Here is a 20,297-nt window from a genome sequence, read left to right as displayed (position 1 = left end):
CCACATATTTGCAGTCAACTAATCTTGACAAAGGAGCAAAGAATACACATTGGAACAAGGAAATGCTTTTCAATAAGTGGTGCTGGACAAAGAGGACAGCCACACACAAACAAAAGAAACTAGACTGCTACTTCCACCCTTCACAAATCAACTCTAAATGGATAAAAAAGTTGGATGTGAGACCTGAAACCATAAAATATATAGGAGAATACATAGCAAAACATTCCAAGTCATAAGCTTCAGAAATATTTTTGAGGACTCAACCCCAGATGCAACCCCACAATGGATACTACTCAGTAATCTCAAAAGATAAAATCATGCCTTTGCCACAACATGGATGGAAAGGGTTATGCTAAGCAATATAAATCATAAGGAAATAAATATTGGATGGTTTCACTTACATGTGGAATATAGAAAAACCAACCAAAGGGTCAGGAAAAAGACAAAACTTATAGGCAAATCAAAGATCTGAGACATAAAATGGGGGAGGAGTAGGGTGATGGTTCAAAATTGGGGAGGGAAGAGCACAAGGGATAGGCAAGTTGGATCATAGGTGCTATTGTGGTGGGAGAAGAGAGGAGCTACATCTGAGAAATCAAATACTGTCCAAAAATGAGCAAGGGGCCTCCCTGGTGGCACAGGCGGTTCAGTGCCGCACTGTGAAGCTATCTGCAGCCTCTGTAGCGTAGGCTCGATCCCAACCATGGGTGAGAATCCCACATGGTGTGACAGACCTCTCCTGTCTCGCCCACTGCTCCCCTCAGCAGTGTATTCCGTCAGTCTGCCTGTTCTGTTTCCCACTCTGTCGCTGGTGAATCCTCTCACCCTCCCGCGCATCTGGCCTGTACCCTGGTTCTTGTATAAATAAAATAAATCTTAAAAAAAAAATTAGCAAGAACATAAAAATATTAATAATTTCAATATTTCAGCCACCTTAAAAACAGATAAATTAACACCCATCTATCTCAAATCATCCAAAAATAGTGAGAAAGAGGGAAAAATTCCAAGTACATTTAATGAGATCAACATTACAGACAAAAACACCATACTCACACACACACACACAGTCTCACACTCACACACACATAAAAACAAAATCTAGAGATCAATTTCCCTTTTAAACAAAGATGCAAAAATTCTCATCAAAATATTAGTGATGAGGATTAGTTAAAGGATTATGCAACATTACCTAGTAAGATTTATTACAGGGATACAAGGATTATTCAAATTTGAAAATCCTACATGTAATTCACCACCCTCTCCAAAAGGGAACCATAGAATCATATGATCATAACAATAGATACTGAAAAAGCATTTAATAAGATTCAACATCATAAATTTTAAAAACCCTGAAAAGGGCCTCCCTGGTGTCTAGGGGTTAAGTCTCAGTGCTGTCACTGCCAAGGCCTGAATTGGATTCCTGGCCAGGGAGCTGACCCACAAATGGCACAGTAGACCTCTCCTATCTTGCCTGCTGCTCCCCTCAGCAGTGTACTTTGGTCCTTCTGCCTGTTCTGCTCCCCCACTCTGTCTCTGGTGAATCCGCTTACCTCCCACACTACTGCCCTACACACAAATAAAATGAAATATTTTTTAAAACCCTAAAAAAATACTGAGGATAAACGGAACATATCTCAACATAATAAAGGCCATATATAACAAACTACATTTAACATCATTCTCAAAGGTGAAAAAGCAAAAGCTTTTCCAGAATTATCTGGTAGAAGGAAAGAATGTCCATTTTCATAACTACTACTCAATATAATTATTGGAAGTTCTTGCTTGAGCAATTAGGCAAAAATGTCATAGGAAAAGAATCCAATCGGCAATGAAAATGCAAAACAATCATTCTTTGCTTATAACATGATGATATACATATAAAACCCTAAAAATGCCACTAAAAAACTCTATTTGAATTAATAAATCAGTTTATCACAATCAATATAGAAAAATCTTTTGTCATCCTGCATGCAAACAATGAGGTAGAAGAGGAAGAAATAAAGAAAAAAAGTTTCAGCAAGAAAAATTGTATAACTAGGCATAAAGTTAACAAAGGAGGTAAAGGAACTATACAATAAAAATTATAAAACACTGTTAAAGGAAATAGAAGTAAACACAAAGAAATGGAAAGGTATTCTCTGTTCCTGCATTGGGAAAATTAACATAGCTAAAATAGCCACTGAAAGCAATGTACAGATTCAGTGCAATCCATATCAAAACTATAATGACATTCTTCAAAGAGATAGAGTCAAATATTACTGAAATTTGTATGGAACCACAAAAGACCCCAAATAGCAAAAGCAATGCTGACAACAAAGAGGAAGGATGGTGGAATCGGAATTCTAGACTTCAGGCTATCCTACAAATCTGAATGTAATATGGAACTTGAATTAAAACAGAAAGGTAAATGGAATAAAATTGAGAGCCCAGATTAAACCCACACCTATTTAGAAAGCTAATATATGACAAGGTCCAATATGCATATGAGAAAGGAAAGTTCTTTTAATAAATTTCTTCGGAAAATGGATAGAAACATGCAAAAGAATGAAATTAAACCACTGCCACGCCATCCACAAAAATCAGCTCAAGATACATAAAAGACTTAGATGTAAGAACTGAAGCCATAAAACATACAGAGGGAAACATAGGCAAAATGTTCAAAAACGTAGGCTTCAGTCATGTCTTTGTGGATTCATTTCCAACAGAATAAAAGAAAAGACTATCGATTTGGACTTTATCAAATTCAGTTGTACATTGAAAGAAACTGCCATTAAAACCAAAGGCACTCTACTGAATGGGAAAATATATTAGCATACCATATGACAAGGAGCTGACAGCCACGATCTACAAGATCTCTTACAATTCATTAAAATAAAAACAAATAACCCAATCAAGAAATGAACAGAAGAGCTAAATAGGCACTTTTCCAAAGAAGACATACAGATGGCCAACAGACACATAAAAAAATGCTCATCACAAAGGATCATGGGGATAGATCACAGGTGAAAGGGTGGTAAGAATTTCACGGGGAGTATAACAGAGATGAAAAAGCATGTATTGTAGAAAAATGAAAAATAATGTAAAAATATAAAATAAGACCTGATAAAATAAAAGAAAAAATGTTTATCATCACCATAGGGCTTCAACTACAATTTTGCTGGGTTCTCAATAATGGCAGGTGACAAAGCCCATATGTGGGGAGCAGGAATAAGTCTTTATTGCTGCAACAGGAAGGTAGATACACAAGCGGAGGTGGTGGCAGCTAGCAAGCCCTGTAGCAAGCCACAGGGAGGCTCTGTCTGCCCTTTTTATACTATTTAAGGACAAAGCTGGCACAGGGCCAGTTATGTGCTCATAGTCTTATAAAAGATACATCTGTGCACATATGTTACAGGCTATCTGCAAAGTCTGCTGAGTCAGCGAAGTCTCTGGAAGACCTCCAGAAGGTGAAAAAGAGTCTCAGTTACTTCATGCTCCTCTAAACTTCACAAGCAGTTATTGTCAAGGACATGCAAATCAAAATCACAGTGAGATACCACTTCACACCTGTAGATTCATTCAGCACATATCCAAAAGACCAGAAACATCATTTGCTGGTGAGGATGATGAGAAATGGGAACTCTCATATTCTGCTGTTGGGAATATAGAATTTTATAGCCCCTGTGAAAACAATTTGGGGATTTCTCAAAATATTGAAAATGGATCTACCTTAAAATTCAGCAATTCCATTCCTAAGCATCACCCCCAAAAATAAAAAAGCACTAATTTGAAGGTATATATTCACTCCTGTGTTCACTGTAGAACTATTTTCAATAGCCAAGATATGAATACAACCTACGTTTTCTTCAACTAAATTATATATATATATATAATTTGTAATACATAATTTTTATATATCCAAAAATAATAAAACTGTCAAGAGAAAATAGCTACAGGTTATAGAATGAGTAGCAAAATGACTGGCTCAATTTTTAACATCTAATCATGATATGAATGTTTTAGCATATGTAAACATTATCTACTTGCTTAGCATACAGCAATTTACTCTCATAAATGCTTTGATTGAAATGGTGACACAGGTTAAAATTATAGAAAATAAAATATAATTTAGAATTTCTGTATTAAGATGGACCCACTCCTATTCTGCAAGCCTTACTGATGTTGTCACCTCTTTCTATTTTATACCTAGGACTCTTGTTTAATTAAAAAAGAGCATCTTGGACAGGTCTCCTTTGCAGTCGCTACAGTTATTATTTGGAATTCCAATTTTGATGCAGTGGAATTGAGATGAGTTTGGAACATCTGGGACCAGAACTAAACCAATAAAATTTTATGTTTTATCTTTATCTGAAGTAATAAAAATATAACACAATCTTTGACAGTGGTAGACCTGGAAAATTATGTGAATATATACCTGTTTCTCATCTCTTTCTAACCAATTACCTCCGTGTGTGTGTATGTGAGAGAAAGAAAGAGAGAGAGTGAGAGGGAGAGAGAGGGGGAGAGAGAGAGAGAGAGAAAGAAAGAGAAATGTGAACTGCTCTGCTCTATTAATTTCAAGGGTTAAATTAAAAGTTTCTGTTACATATGAAATATATCTGAGCATATTTTTAATGTCCAGTTTAATGTATATTTGGTTTTATAATTTTCATCAGTGTTTAACAGGTTAAAGTAAACAAATACTTTATAATCATCATACAGCTGGTCATAACATATCTATTCTCATGTCCAGTCTTATTTTCCCAGAGTTCCCTTTCTCTTACTCCTATGGTTCACATTCACTTACTTAGAGATCCAAAGCTGGCCAAGACTGGATTGGTGTCTGGCCCAGCAAGTATATAAAACTTCATGTCCTCAGGTAGGTGTTATCACTTTTCCAAAGTTGCCTTGGCACTGCCGCACCACACCTCTTATCTTGCAACTCATTGTGCTTTCTCTCAGGATCGTCTGTTTTCTTGTAATTTGGCTTCTGCCATTTGTTAACTGAATGACCATAGATGAGGTCTTTACCTGAACTTTATCTGTAGGCTAACTGTAAAACCAGATCTCTATCAAATTTATTATGAGGATTAAACAAAATACGGTAAGGGAAGCATCTATTACCCCATTGTCACCATAATGAATGCTCAATAAATGTTAAAAATGAATGAGAATAGCAATAAAAATAATAAGGAATCTAGAGTACATAGTGTACACAAAATGTTATATATACATTATCTAATATAATCGTCACAACAACCCTAAGAAGCATGAGTACCCAATCAATAGTAAAAGACAAATCTTAGGTAAGGTAATTAAAACTCTACAGTACGGATGTGGCAAAAGTGATCGTCAGCATCATGTTCTATTTTCCATGATTTGGTTTCAAAAGTTGGTGAAAGATACTGTAAAATGCCACATAGGTCAATATTTTTAAAGAACAATATCTCTCAGAAAGTCTATAGCTATTGTTTAGATATTACTAGTATTTTTTGAATAGCACTGTAGCACCAAACAGTTTTAAAGACCCAGACCTCTGAAAATTAAATGACAACTGTTAATCCTTTCCTATGACTTTACATGCAAATAATGGCATGAAATCTACTATGAAACTCTCCAGAAGTTCATGGTACCAGGGTAAGGACTGTTACAAAAGAGCAGGAACACACAAGTTTCTCATTTTCTAGTTAGTGAAACTTAGAAACTCAGATCAACTTAGGTCTTCTTAATCCACACCTACTTAGTGATACACTCCAATAAATGACTCCCTCCTTTACTAGTTTCTTACTATTCCCAGTAATTCTCTTATTTGGAATTCCAATTTTTATGTAATTTTTCCCCTTTAAACATTCTTTACTTAGTGCCTGAATTGTTGCAGTGGCTTCTTAACTGATCTTTCTGGCTTTAGTCTTTCTCTCTTTTCCACATACTGAACATCAAACTATTCAGTTTCAAGTAACAGATATTCATTGAACAGATTTTGTTTTCCAGATACTTGCTTGATGCTGGGGTCACAAAGAGGAAATATGCATAATTGCTGACTTGGTGTAGTTTATTGTCCAGAAGACTTGCACATATTTGATATAACTGCTATGCAGTACTAGGAGAAATTTTCCCAGCAGGGAGAAAGGAATATGTTGTGGGATCTTGCATGGAGAGATCAGAAAAGCTTTTAAAACCCCAATTTAATTTCAAGGACCAATAGGTGCTATCCAGAAAACTGGGGAGAGTGGGAAGTGGAAAGAGTTCAGACCAGATATCTAGCATGAACAAAGGTATTGTGAGTACCAACTATATCTCTCTGAAACACTGCTTTAATCATTTTGCTATCCTACTAAGAAATTTTCAATAATCCTCCAAGGCAGACAGAACTTACCTCTCTTGATTCTTTTAAAGTCCAGCTCAACTCCCTCTCCAGGAAGTTTTTGTTTACAATTTTCAGTTTCTGGTACTCTTTTCCCCTTATATTTTTTCCATGAACATTCTAGTGCTTACTTGTTGTTCTGTTCTTTTATGATTTACCATAATCTGCTATATACTGATCGTGAATTTCTTGTGCAAACCTTGCACCGCTCATTGAATTGACACTTACTTTAGCACATATATTTGACACATAGAGAGCATGGTGGGGTCCTAAGTAATATGTGCTTTTGAACAAAAATTAAATTTCTAATAGGTCTCATATGACCATAGGACTATGAAGCAATAAAAATGAAAGCTAATCCTGTTTCCCAACTCTTAGTTAAATGTTAATCAATTTACTTCTGTAGTAACTTCCTTATCTGTGAAACACGAGTTATAACCAAGTCAGATTATAGAACAGCATTTAGCATTAAAATCCAAATGCTAAATGCTTCACAAAGTTAAAGTTCTATATAGATAAAAATTAGTCATTTATTTTCTGATTTACATGAATTAAGTGATCACTTTTGCTCATATACATAATCATGAAAACATATTCACAGAACATTTCTTACATAGAGAAGATTCTGATAGATAGTGTTAAACTCTTCAACCTGAGAATGTTTGACTGCTAAGATGCTTATAAAATCTTTCATTACACTTAGACAACATAATATGATCATTTTCACTGCTATCTTACTGCAAGATCAAGTCCAAAATTAGATATCTAGAATGTTACAGATAATAAACATTTGAAAGCACACTAGACTATATTCTGTCCTTTTGGCTTTGATTCTTAACTAGTCATACATCAAATGTCATGCATCAAACTAGTCATATATCAAACTAGTCACCCCACCAGGGTCAGGAGCCTCCAGTACAGCCACAGGAGCATAAAGGTCAATCCCAGTACTTTAATGTGTGTCGTTAGTAGCACCATGGGGGTGATGGTCACACCTCTGACCATGATATTGGGAGTTATGACACTAAACACATTTGAGTCAACCTGATTGTGAAAACCTGTTTTAGTCCAACATGGTGAACAGACTCTCAAGTGAGTTACAGCAAGGATGCTAGGATAGGCTCCCTTCCAGGACCACCTAAGCACAATGTTACAATATGCGTAGGATGCACTGTCTGGAAAGGTGTCTGCTGTTTATCAGTCTTGTTAACCAAGTAAGCAATATAGTTTCCAATAACTAGGAAACTATGCTCAGGATCACCATCAATGACATGCTGATGGTGATCTACCTGGACAATCTCGTAGACTTCCCTCAATGAAACATTTGTCAAACTGTCAACGGGACCCAGGCAGCATTCCTGCCACCCTGGGGTACAACACTAAGACTCAGAATGGAGTGACATGGAATAGTTTCTTTTTGACGTGAGTTATGTTGAGTGAGTCAACTGCTTATGACTATAGATAAATACATAATTACAATTGAATTAATTAAATTATGAGCAGAAGAGCTAAATACTTCTCTAAAATATCTATGTTTATCGTCACTTGTTACCAGGGAAATGCAAATCAAAATCACAAGATACAGATGTAGATTGGTTCAGAAAACATCACTATGGTGTTTTCTCCCAATTAAAATAAAATAGATTTACCATATGATCCAATAATCCTACTCCTAGCTATCTACAAAAGATGTGAAAACACTCTTACAAATGAAGATATGCCTCCTGTGTTCCTCACAACACTGCTTATAATAGTCAAGTTGTGGAAACAACCTATATATCCAAGAACAGATGAGTGGGTTGAGAATTTGTCACACACACACACACACACACACACGGAACACTACTCACCTATTTTAAGAGATGAAATTTTGCATTTACAACAGCATGGATGAAACTGGAAGGGGTTAAGGTAAGTAAAATAGATCAGAAGTAGAAAAATACTGGATGATTTCACTCATATATAGAATATAGATAAACAAAACAAATGAACACCAAAACTAAACAAACAAACAAAAAAACCCTAAGCATCTCACTGTGTAACTGAAACTAAAACAGGGATAGCGTGTGGTAAGGGGAGACAAGAGGTGAAAGGGATCCTAAGGAATATGGTGGCAGATTGTGGATACTTTAGTGGTGCATGTGGTATAATAATATGTATCTGAAAAGATATGAACCTATGCCCCCCAATTATATACAAGGCTATAAGCCATTGTTAGCTAAAGAAAAATAATACAATAAAAAATCTAAAAAGAAAGGAGAAACATTTCATAAACAACAAATATAATGTCAATGTTATTCGCATGTTCCATGTTTCATGTGAGTATAAGCAAGCTGTATGCTATTTGTAAACAACCACTTTTATGATTAATTTTTCTTACTTTGTCATTTATTAAACAGTGATATGAGAGAAGCTTCTATTTTGTTTTATGGTCAGATAGAATTTTGTATATTTGGTGGTACAGGTTGAACTGTTTGCCAAATTCATGTGTTGCAGTCCTAACCCCTGGCACCTTATAAATGTGACCTTATCTGGAAGTGAGGACATTTCAGTGTAATCAGTGATGTTGAGGTCACACTGGAGTCTAGCAGCCCTTTTATCCAATATGACTGTATCCTTATAAGAAAGGAGAATGCCATGTGAAGAGACATGGCTCTATGATAACAGAGTCAAAAATTGGAGTGATGCATCTAGAAGTGTAATGACTACCACTCAACAACAGAAGCTATGAAGAAGCAAAGAGAGAACTTGCAGTAAGGTGAAGACACCTTGATTTTTTACTTCGAGCTTCCAGAACTGTGGAAGAATGAATTTCTTACTGTTTGAAGCCATGTATCAATAATCTGTGTTAATCTGCTATGACAGTTCTAAGAAGCTAATACAGTGATTAAACTTTTCCAATTTTACAGTCTTCAGTTGTCAAATTGAAAACTACTCTGCATTTCTTCAGATACAAACTAACCACAGCATTGACTAATAAAATATAAAATTGTTCATTCAACCAAAAGTATTTATTGAGTCTACATAGTTTTCCTTCTACTGTATACTGAATGCAAAATACAATTTTATTTTTTACATAGGCTTTTGTGTTGAATTTCTTTTCATTGGCATAATGTTTTTAGGATTCACTGATTTTATTTGTATTTTTGAATAATATCCTTTGGAATGGATATACCTCATTTGTTTATATTTAATTATTTATTTTTATTGAGATAACATGGGTTTAACAACACTGTATATGATTTAGAGGTATAGGATCACCTCTTCAAGTATATGTTACCATGCCACACCCAACACCCAGGCACTCATGGTCCCCTACCATATAGTCCTTTGTACCTCCCCTCTCTGTTCTCCCTACTCCTCCTTGTCTGTTAGCATCAAATCTGCAATGTTATTTCTAGGGCTTTTTACTGGTTTGGTTTAATCTGACAGTTTGTTTGGTTTCTTTATATGTCACACATATGTGACACTATCCAGTATTTATCTTTCTCTTTCTGACATTTTGCTGAGCATAATCCCATTCAGTTCCACCGATGTTAGCGGAAATGACGAGAGTGCCATCAAGTAGTATTCTGTTGTGTATGTATGTGACCTCTTTCTAATCCATTCTTCTGTCTTTGGTCATTTCAGCTGTTTCTATAGATTGGCTATTATACATAATGGCACAATGAACATAGGAGTGCATATATTCCTTATTATTAGTGTTTTTGAATCCTTTGAATAGAACCCTGGGAGCGGAATTACTAGATCACATACTAGCTCCATTTAAATATTTGACAAATTTCTATATTATTTTTCCATAGGGCTATATTCTACATACCTGCCAAAAGTATATAAGGGTTACTTTTCCTCACCAATACTTGTTGTTTATGGTCTTTTTGACATAGGCCATTCTAAAAGGTGTGAGGCAGTATCTCATTGTGATTTTGATTTGCATTTCCTTAATAAAAAGTAACGATGAAAATTTTTTTAATATGTCTGTTAGTCATCTGCAGGTTTCTTTGGAGAAGTGCCTATTTAATTCTCCTGCCAATTTTTGGATTGGATTGTTTTATTTTTGTTGAGTGGTATATCAGCTCCTTGTCAGATGTATGGTGTGCAAATATTTTCATCCACTCAGTAGGATGTCTTTTTTTTTTAGTGATAATTTAATTCACTGTGCTTTTGACTTAGATGTAGTCTCAATTGTTTATATTCTCTTTGTTTTTCTTGCTGTTGGAGAAAATCCATAAAGACATCACTGAATCCAATATCATGGAGTGTTTTGTCTATGCTTTCTTCTATGTATTTTGTGTTTTTTGGTCTTACATCCAACTCTTTTATCATTTTGATTTAATTTTTGTGTTAAGAAAATGGTTTACTTTCATATTTTTGCAAATGTCTGCCTAGCTTTCCCAAGACCATCTGTTGAAGAAACTTTCCTTTTTCCAATGTAAACTCTTGGCTCTTTTGTCATAGTTTAACTTGCAAATAAGTGTGGGAACACTTTTGGGCTCTCACTTTGTTCCATTGGTCGGTATCTGTTATTGTTTCATATTGTTTTAATTATTATAACTTTCTAGGATAGTTTAAAATCTTGGAGTATGATATCACCATTCTTCCTTTTTTTTTTCAATATCACTTTGGCTATTTGAGGTCTTTTGTAGTTCCATATGAATTTCAGTAATGTTCTGTATCTTTGAAAAATGCATTTGAAACATTTGGTAGGAATTGCATTGAATCTGTTTATTGCTTTGGGTATCTTAACAAAGTTATTTCTTTTCACCCATGAGCATAGAATAACTTTTCATTTCTTTATTGAACACTGATTTTAAATCCTTTTTTCTGGATATTTTTCTGCTGTGATATAATTGTCATTTTTGTAAAAATGTATTTCATATCTTCAAATCTTAGTGCTGGGGAATCTTAATTCAATAAATATACCCTGATGGACTAAAATTGCTCATGAACCAAATATATAAGCAAATCATTCATTTCAGAAATCAGAAAACTCATCTTTTAAGTGAAAAGAGAATACATTTTAAATGTAATGCTCTATTAATGTGACTGAATTATTGATACGAAAATTTTCAGCACTGTGAATTTTTAAAAGTCTCATTTTTGTTTCTCTGGAAAGAAGTTTTGAGGAGAATAGCTAATGTCCTATCTTTCATTATATTGTGCATATGGGGAGGAGAGTTGGTTTCATTAGGATTCTCACAGGGGATGAATAAAAAAGTGACTAAAAGTTGAATTCTGATTTTTAAAATATTTATAGTTAGATAAAAAGAAGAAACATGGAATATCTCTGCTTGAAAATATTTATGTAATTTTACTCAAGTGCATTAATTGTTATATATTGTGTACTGTGAAATATACAAAAAGTTTTAAAAATAAATATGAAGATGACAAAAACGCTGCCTCAAAGCTCACATCATAATAGTATAGAAAAGAAGGTGAACAAGAAGTGAAAGTGCATGTAATATGTGCTATCATGTAAATTATAAAGCACTCCAGAAATAAAGAGAAGGAATGATTAAACCTAAGAGAGCATGTTACAGAAATCTACACATAAGAGTTCACCATGACCAGAACTTGAAGAAAAAATAAGAATTGACTGGCTGGACATTATGGAGTAGGACCTTCCATGACAGTCTGAGGAAGGCTGAGAAGTCAAAGAAGACTTTCTAGGGCCTCCCTGGTGGCACAAGGTGTTAAAACGCAACCTATGAATCTATCTGTATCCACTGCAGCACAAGTTCGATCCCTGGCCAGGGAGCTGACCCACATAGCACAGCAGACCTCTCCTGTCTTGCCTGCTCCCCTCAGCAGAGTATTCAGTCAGTCTGCCTGTTCTGTTCCCCACTATGTCTCTGGTGAATCCTCTCACCCTCCACACCTCTGGCCAGTACCCCAATCTTGTATGCATAAATAAATAAATCTTTAAAATATTTAAATTAAAAAAAACAACAAAGAAGACTCTTTAGTCTGTACTAGCTATACAGGGGTAGTCTTAATAAAGAGAGAATAGGGCCTCCCTGGTGGCGCAGCGGTTGAGCGCTGGGCTGCGAAGCTGCCCGCAGCCTCTGCAGCACCAGTTAGATCCCAGCCGCCGGGTGAGGGTCCCACAAGGTGCGACAGACCTCTCCTGCCGCCCGCTCCTCCCCTCAGTAGTGTATTTCGTCAGTCTGCCTGTTCTGCTCCCCACTCTGGCTCTGGTGAATGCTCTCACCCTCCCACGCTTCTGACTGTACCCAGTGCTTGTATAAATAAATAAATAAATAAATAAATAAATAAATAAATAAATAAATAAATAAATCTTTAAAAAAATAAAAAAATAGAGAATAATAGCCAACACTTATTTAGCATCTTCTATTTGCCAAATTTTTGCTATAAATACAAATACATAATAAGGTATGGTAGTTGAGATTGCCACCAAATTTTTAAAAGGTTTTGATAGCTGGAATTTGGTTGGAAAAGGGAAATGCAACTGCCAACTAATATTTCAAGTTCACCTTTTAAGGGAAATCTTTGGAAAAAGCAGGACAAAGGGTTTTTTTTTTACATTATGCATTTTTTACATTATAAGGAGATGGAGCCTTTTGAGATGAGGTATAATGTATCTATTCTATATGATATGAAAATGTCATCTTCAGTGAGTGCTGAAATCTACTTCTATAGATTCTTACCATGATTGGGAATCTAGCCTTTGAGGGGATAAGAAAAAAATATGAGCTACATTCTTTCTAGCCTGGAAAAAGTTGGAAGATGCTGGATGCTGATAGGAAGGAAATGGTTAACACAACTTTTTTGGGTGACCATGGGTGCTGGCATCCTGACAATAACAGGCTATGGACAGCAAGAGTCAGACGACTTCATACAAGAAACAGCCAGAACTCCAGGAACTCTCATCCTTGGCACCTAGTTTAAAATTGCTTTTCATCTACTAAGTCCCTTTTACTAACACCAAGCTTTCAGTAAAAGTTTGTAAAAGACTGTTTTTACTTGTATTGGTTTGCCAAGATCTGCTTAACAAATTAGCATAAAGTAGTGGCTTAAATGACAGAAATGTATTTTCTCACAGTTATAGAAGATGGAAGTCCAAAATCAAGGTGTGGGGAACACTGGTTCCTTCTGAGAGTTATGAGGGAAAGATCTGTTCCACGATCTCTTCTTGGCATATACATAGTCATCATCACCCATATCTCTTCACATAGTCTTCCCTCTATGCATATGTCTGTATCAAGTCTCTTCTTTAAATAAGGACTCTAGTCCACACTGGAATTTTACTTGATTACCTCTGTAAAGACCTTATCTCCAAATAAGATCACATTCTAAGATATGAGGGATCAAGAATTCAACATATTAATTTGTTGGGGGGCCATGGCACATTTCAACCTATAAACAGTTGAGTTTGTATGAATTCATAAAGAAGTCTGTTTCCTCACTATGGGAAAAATAGTATGAGAAGGATGAACACAGTTTGGAAAAGCTTATAATGTGACCAACAATTTGGAAAAGCTTATAATGTGACCAACAATTTGGAAAATCTATCTAGACTGCAGAGTCTGGACAGATTTGTGGAATATGAAACATCCCTGTGGAATTTCTAAAATTTTGAATAAAGGTTGCTGCCACACTGTATTTGCTGTTCTCAACTGAGTTTGGGACTCATGCATTATTTTCTAGGCAACTATTATGTGGGTTGCTGAATCTGGGGCCACAATGGATACAGGTACAATCATCTCTATTTATAATAAGAATACCACAACACAATATAGTCAAAGTGACTCTCCTAAGAGCCCCATTGCTAGTTCATGGTAACATAGTCTTCAAAATCAGGGGGTTTTGGTTCCAAGACAGTGATCTTACCAAAGCAAAGAGAGAGAGATGAGGAGAGAAAGGGAAAGAAATAGAGAGTGTGAGAGTGATTTGAAAATATTTTAATTCTAAAATATAACAATTCTATTATTAATAGGTAAACTATCAGTCACATGCCCCATTATATTATCACTAATTTACCAATATTTGGCAAATAGTTGGAACTAAAAACAAAATCTCTGAAAGACTAAGTATTATTCAGCGAGATAAATGTACATTGTAAGAAATCAGAAGAAATTGGAGAAGAGATTCAGATTATAGAAATGTGACTAATAAGTGAGAAATTAAAAAAGTAGGAAGAAAATTGAAGATGAAACACTGATAAACATTATTTGAGAATAGGGCCTCCCCGGTGGCGCAGCGGTTGAACGCTGGGTTGCGAAGCTGCCAGCGGCCTCTGCGGCGCCGGTTCGATCCCCGGCTGCTCCTCGGCCACCGGAGGAGGATCCCACATGGCGCGCAGACCTCTCCTGCCACCCGCTGCTTCCCTCAGCAGTGTGCTTCGGTCCTTCTGCCTGCTCTGCTCCCCGCTCTGGCTCTGGTGAATTCTCTCACCCTCCCACGCTTCTGACTGTACCCAGTGCATGTATAAACAAAACAAACAAACAAATATAATAAATAAATAAATAAATAAAAACATGCCTCTATAAAAAAAAAAAATTATTTGAGAATAGAAAGAAAAAATTGTAAGTCACAGAGCAAGAAAATTTTACAGAAGGAAAGAAAAATATATGGAAGTGAATAGTACCACAGGAGTTAAAGGAAGATTTTTCAAGAAAAGAGGATGATTAATAATATTTGGATCAAGAGTACAGAGTTACTTTGAGAAAAACATTGTATACTGCTTTCTCTGTAACATCAAGGAGGGTAGAAGACAGGAATGACAAAGATTTACATAATTTTTGAAGTGAAACATAGAGAGTAAATGATTTAGCTTGAGGATGTTTTCTTTAAGGCACAAGAAGAGGTTGGGACATAAACTGAGAGTAAGAGGAATTCATATAAAATCATGTATGGAGATTACAGGTAAAGTTTTGGTCTGGTGTCGGAAATAGAATTCTCTGAATATCCTAGTCTCAAACTCCAACTTCCATGAAGCCAGAAGTGACTATTTCTGGGGTTTTGTTGCAACAAAATCGAAGGCTGAGGAGTAGAAATGGGTTTTTTGTAGACTCAGGATTGAGGATGATCAGGGAGAGAATTCAAAATGAGCAAAGACAAGATGACAGAAACATTTAAAATGCTTGGTGAGAGTGTGGTTAAAATGACTAGATCTAGGTTAAGTGAAAAAAGAAGCAGGAGCTAAGATGATCAAAAGATAAAGGGACCAGGAAGAGGGGCACAGACATGTAGTTTCTGAAGGGAAGAGAAATTACAAATGAGACTATTGAATCTAATCTACTGGACATCTGTCTCTGTAAAAGTTCAGGAAGGGTGAATTGATTTATGTTGGTTCATTTTACTCTAAGGTTCTCCCGTCTCCTAGAAACCTGATATTAAGGTAATAGTGTTAATAACTATTGCTTCCTGAGATATGCCTTTATGAAATCTGTTTTGTATTAACTACCTAAAATTGACCACAGGATTTTGGATTTTATTTATAGTTCAGTTTGTTACAGCATCATCTGTCAAAGGTGATTTGACATATCTTTCAATTATCATACACACATACATACATACATATTCATATATACAATATGAGTTTGAGGGGTTTATTTTCCTTAAACATAAACGAGGTTGAGTATTTTAAATTGCAACAAAGAAAAAAGGTAAAGAAAGATAACTTCATCTAATAAAAAGATACTTTCTTTTAACTCAGCATTATAGTCTTGAGACTGACATTTCTTAACCCTTTCAGAGAATTCTAAGCCCTTAAATTCTGTTCTGTTCTCACCTGCCACCTGCCTTTGTATCCATAAAGTGGAGTGACGTTCCAACTTTTTTTTGTTCATTTTTGTCAATAGGCTTCTCAAACATTTGTTATCTTTCAGTCAGCTATCCGAGTTCCTCCATAAATGAAAACATAAAAACCAGAATAATAAAATGACATTACAAACCTAGGAAGACTTATTTCTACTTCCTCTTCTTTCATCTCAGAGAGCCATTTCTGGATTTGGTCTGCAGTGACTAGTTTTTCCATTTCTTCTATGTTCATGTCTTCTGAAGGAAGTACAATGATTAAACTAAACTTGTCACCTTTATAAGGTAATTCCAAAACCTGGTAATACATAGAAGACTCAGAAAAATAACCTGGAACAGAGAATATGAAACATTAAATATACTTTTTGCAGTTGTAAACGTCAGCGCTTTGAACAATTTGTTCTCATACTACCATATTTTGTTTGTAGAAGAGCCTTCATCATTGGAATTTTGATAGTTTCACCATTTTTCTTAGTGAAATTCATCAGTTGTGTGTCTTCTTTTCTGAATTTCTGTTTCCATTCTCCCTTAAAATATATAGCATTTACTAGAACAAGTCGAGTCAGAGGGCCAAATTCTTCTCCTGAAAACATGCTTTTAATTTTTCCTGTGAAGGGTGAGGGGAGACAGGAAGAAGTATGCAGTAGTGATTCAGAGGAATTGTTTTATGTAGAATTAAAGCAAAATCAGATTGTGTCCAGAGTACATTATCAGTTAAACTTGGCAATTTTGAAAGTAAAAGGAAATGCTATTAAATATTCCTCCAAGACACCAGTACAAAGGGAATTTCATGAAAAACAGGAACTATGGGATGTCAGGTAAATTTGAACAGATCTAGTAATGGATTCTCTTCAATGAGATTATTTGTGTAAATCATTTTCCAACAGAAAGAATAAAAATATAGCTCTCCCTAAACTTTTCTTGATATTTTTCAAACTGCATTTTAAGATTATGCAGCAGGTCAAACATAATCAATGAGCTAATGGTACATGCAAAGTTGCTAATCTTTCATCTACCACCACTGACCTTGGGAGTGTACAAGAATGGATTTGCCACCTTGATTTTCCCCTTCCAAATAACCAATCTCTTATAGGCATTTCCAATGAATATTTTGAAGGTGCGAAACTGTAAACATGATTGGGAATCTTAGAGCTGTCTAAGTTTACCTTCATATTTTGTACCAATAATAGTATTTTCCTGTGAAAACTGTTCATGACACCAGTTAATATTTTCAATTTATGTATCTCTATATGAGGTTTCCTATAAAGAATACAGTAGCATCTTATACTGTCACATTTTTTGAAGTAGAATGAATGAACAGACTGTTAAATGAAGACCTAAAATATGTTTATCATTTCACATTACTATTAAACCTTCCAATAATACTGGAATGTTTTCATAGTACCCTCACTTAAAGTGGGGATAGCTAGAACTTGTTAAGATTCAAACTCATATCTGAACAGAATTAAGCTTGTATTCTATTCTAGTCCCTTTGACATTTTTGCTAGCCTGTATTTAAGTTAAAGTTCAGATTATCATGTTTATGATAAGACTATCAAGATTTATTATTAAATATTAATATATCCAAGTAATACATGTTAATTATTTATAGCACATGTGGGAAAGAAAGCATTTGGGATTACAAATCTGATTTTTATCTGGTCAAAGGTATTACTTCTACTGCCATACTTCAAAAACCTATGTTTGAACAAAAAATATTATTAAAAATCTTCCATTAACAATTCTATAAATAGGTGTCTCTGAAAAATAAAATAAAATCTGCATAATTTTCAAAGAAGCTTACAGTTTCTCTCTGTTTTACAATTTAATATTCATTTGAATAACATGGAAACAAAATACCAGCTATGATCCTTCTGAGCCATAGTTTAGTAGAATATTCTCAGCTACTCTTTGTTTTAAGATATTAAAAACCATGAATACAATGGCAAATAATGATTTTATGAAAATGGTTAACTTTACCATCTGTTTTTCTTTCTACCCAGGTACTTATTTTCTCTGCACAAGTCTTTGCATCCTGAAAATCCACCAGTTTTATGGCACTCTGAAAAAAGTCCTCGTTGCCATGGAGATACTGCTCTTTCACAGTGAATCCTTCTTGAAGGTAGAGGGCATTGGCAAGATTAAATGTAAATTCTTGTTTTTTCTCAGAGATGGCAGAGAAAAATGACTTCAGCACAGAAAATTCTTCCCCTAAAAAATAATTATAATGTATACTGACATATTGAACAACATAAAACAACAGCTTTTCTTAGCAGTGTTGCTGCTAAGCGCTCTAATTCATTTCACCATCTTTTGCTCCTTTACATCTAACTAAAGATGCTTTCTAAGTTAGTATAAATGTTTTAAGCATTTTTCTCCTATAGAATATATACTTTGTAGAGAAATCAGCTTTTACATAGAAAAAAAGAATATTTAAATTTGATTTTTTTTTTCCAAAAAGGATATGTATTTAAAGAGGCTGTAGGAAACCTCTTTATAGTCAAATTTGTTCATTTTCTGTTAATGGCAAAGTATCCTTATAATCCCATTTTTTACATAATGTGATATTTATGAAAGGAGAATGCTAATGAATGTTGATGCAGGTATGACAATGATAAACAATCCTTTTCAATGTTACTTTTATTTTAGCTTAATAAAGAATTGCTCTCTTATGAGTAACTGCACCTGTCTAAGTTTAGAAATTTACTAGGCATCCCCTACAGTCATTTCTGGAGATGTGGAAGAATGAGAATTGCTTATTTATTCAGGTTTGTGTATCTAAATTCTTTGGCAGTATACATGAACAATAAGAAAATATTAACTATTTCTGTTCTAGACACTAGCTAAGTGAATCTATCAGAGTCAGTTAAGAATCACTCTTGGTCTATTATTGATTTATTGTTGGATCATTCTGACCTCAGCATTGTCAAGATGTGTAACTGCAAGAACTTAGCTTTGATTTTTGCACAGTGGATTTTTATTCATTACCAAAGGATACTGACATTTGTCATTCCCTTCAGGTTTAATCCTGGAACTCAATCATTAATTCAGTTTTTTTCAATATCTTCATTATATCTAACTTCAGTTAAATACTAAAAGAACTGCTTTTATAACTTAAAAGTTGATTATATGCCATTAATACATTTTAAAAAATAACTCATCATTGGAAGAGTTCCTTGAACAAAGAGAATTTTAAAATATTGCTGAGAGTAATTTATTACTAGGTATTTATGGACATAAGTTGTGTATGTGTGTGTGTGCGTGTGTGAACATTTTATCAGATAGCTTACAGTCCACAAGGCATCTTTGTGGAAATAAGCAGCAGTCTTCATGTGGAGTCTGCAGTCTGATGGCCTCACATCTTGTGGAGCTGAGAATTTAGATCCCACCTGTCCCCTTATCCTGGCACTCTTGTGCAGGTACAATATACAACCATACAGGAGACTGGATATTACATTGCATTATATTTCAAACTTCATGATTCTCCATTCACAGAGATATAGGCAACAAACATAAAGATTTCAGATTTTTAGATCCATATTATTGAATTTGAAGAATTTCAGTAATTCTCTACAGCCCGGGAATACTTTACATAAGGAAGGGAAAAAAGTTAATCTATTTTCCTTGTTTATGAAGAAATTTCAAATGCAATCATTTACTGCTATTTGCAGATGAAAAAAAAAAACAATCCATATAATCAAAACTCTTCTTTTTATAGTGAGGAATCTAAAATCCAGATAACTTTAGAAGTGCCAAATGACAAGATTATTCCATGCAGAGCTGAGAAAGTAATTCAAGCCTGGTTCTCTTTCCGTAACCCTCTTGGAATGAAAAATTACCTTCAACTTAGTCTTTGATTAGTAAACAACATTACTACAGGTAAAGAAAATGGAGTATTACCAAATGCTCAATGAACTAGAGAAGATAAATTCTGAGCAGATGTTTTGACAATGGAATTAAGAATGAGGAATAACAGCCCCACTGGTAGTAGGATGTCAGTATAATATGCCAGGTGTTAATGTGAGACAGGGAAAGTAAAATATAGACTGATTCATTGGGTGGCATCTTTGCATAATCAGTGGAGGATTGAAGGCAGGGTCAAGGCTAGGATGAATCAATGAGATAATCACACAGGGCATAAAATGTAAGGACATGCCAACAAACTCAGCTTCAA

At 34.8% G+C, this 20,297-nt stretch overlaps 1 protein-coding gene across 1 annotated transcript in view; it reads right to left on the bottom strand.

The window, feature by feature from the left end:
- Window positions 1–20,297, bottom strand: part of SERPINI2 (serpin family I member 2) — a 46,599-nt gene that overhangs the window by 20,409 nt on the left and 5,893 nt on the right. Inside the window, exons 3-5 of the mRNA XM_037525752.1 lie at window positions 18,104–18,334; window positions 16,536–16,730; window positions 16,261–16,453 (exon numbers count right to left, since the gene is read on the bottom strand). Coding sequence (XP_037381649.1) covers window positions 16,261–16,453; window positions 16,536–16,730; window positions 18,104–18,334 — 619 coding nt within the window. The remainder of the gene's footprint in view (window positions 1–16,260; window positions 16,454–16,535; window positions 16,731–18,103; window positions 18,335–20,297) is intronic.

Source organism: Talpa occidentalis, unplaced genomic scaffold (genome assembly GCF_014898055.3).
Source record: "Talpa occidentalis isolate TD23 unplaced genomic scaffold, MPIMG_talOcc4v2.1 talOcc4.4, whole genome shotgun sequence".
Lineage (NCBI taxonomy): Eukaryota > Metazoa > Chordata > Mammalia > Eulipotyphla > Talpidae > Talpa > Talpa occidentalis.
The sequence above is the reverse complement of the archived record's forward strand: the minus strand, read 5'-3'. Positions and strand labels throughout refer to the sequence as shown.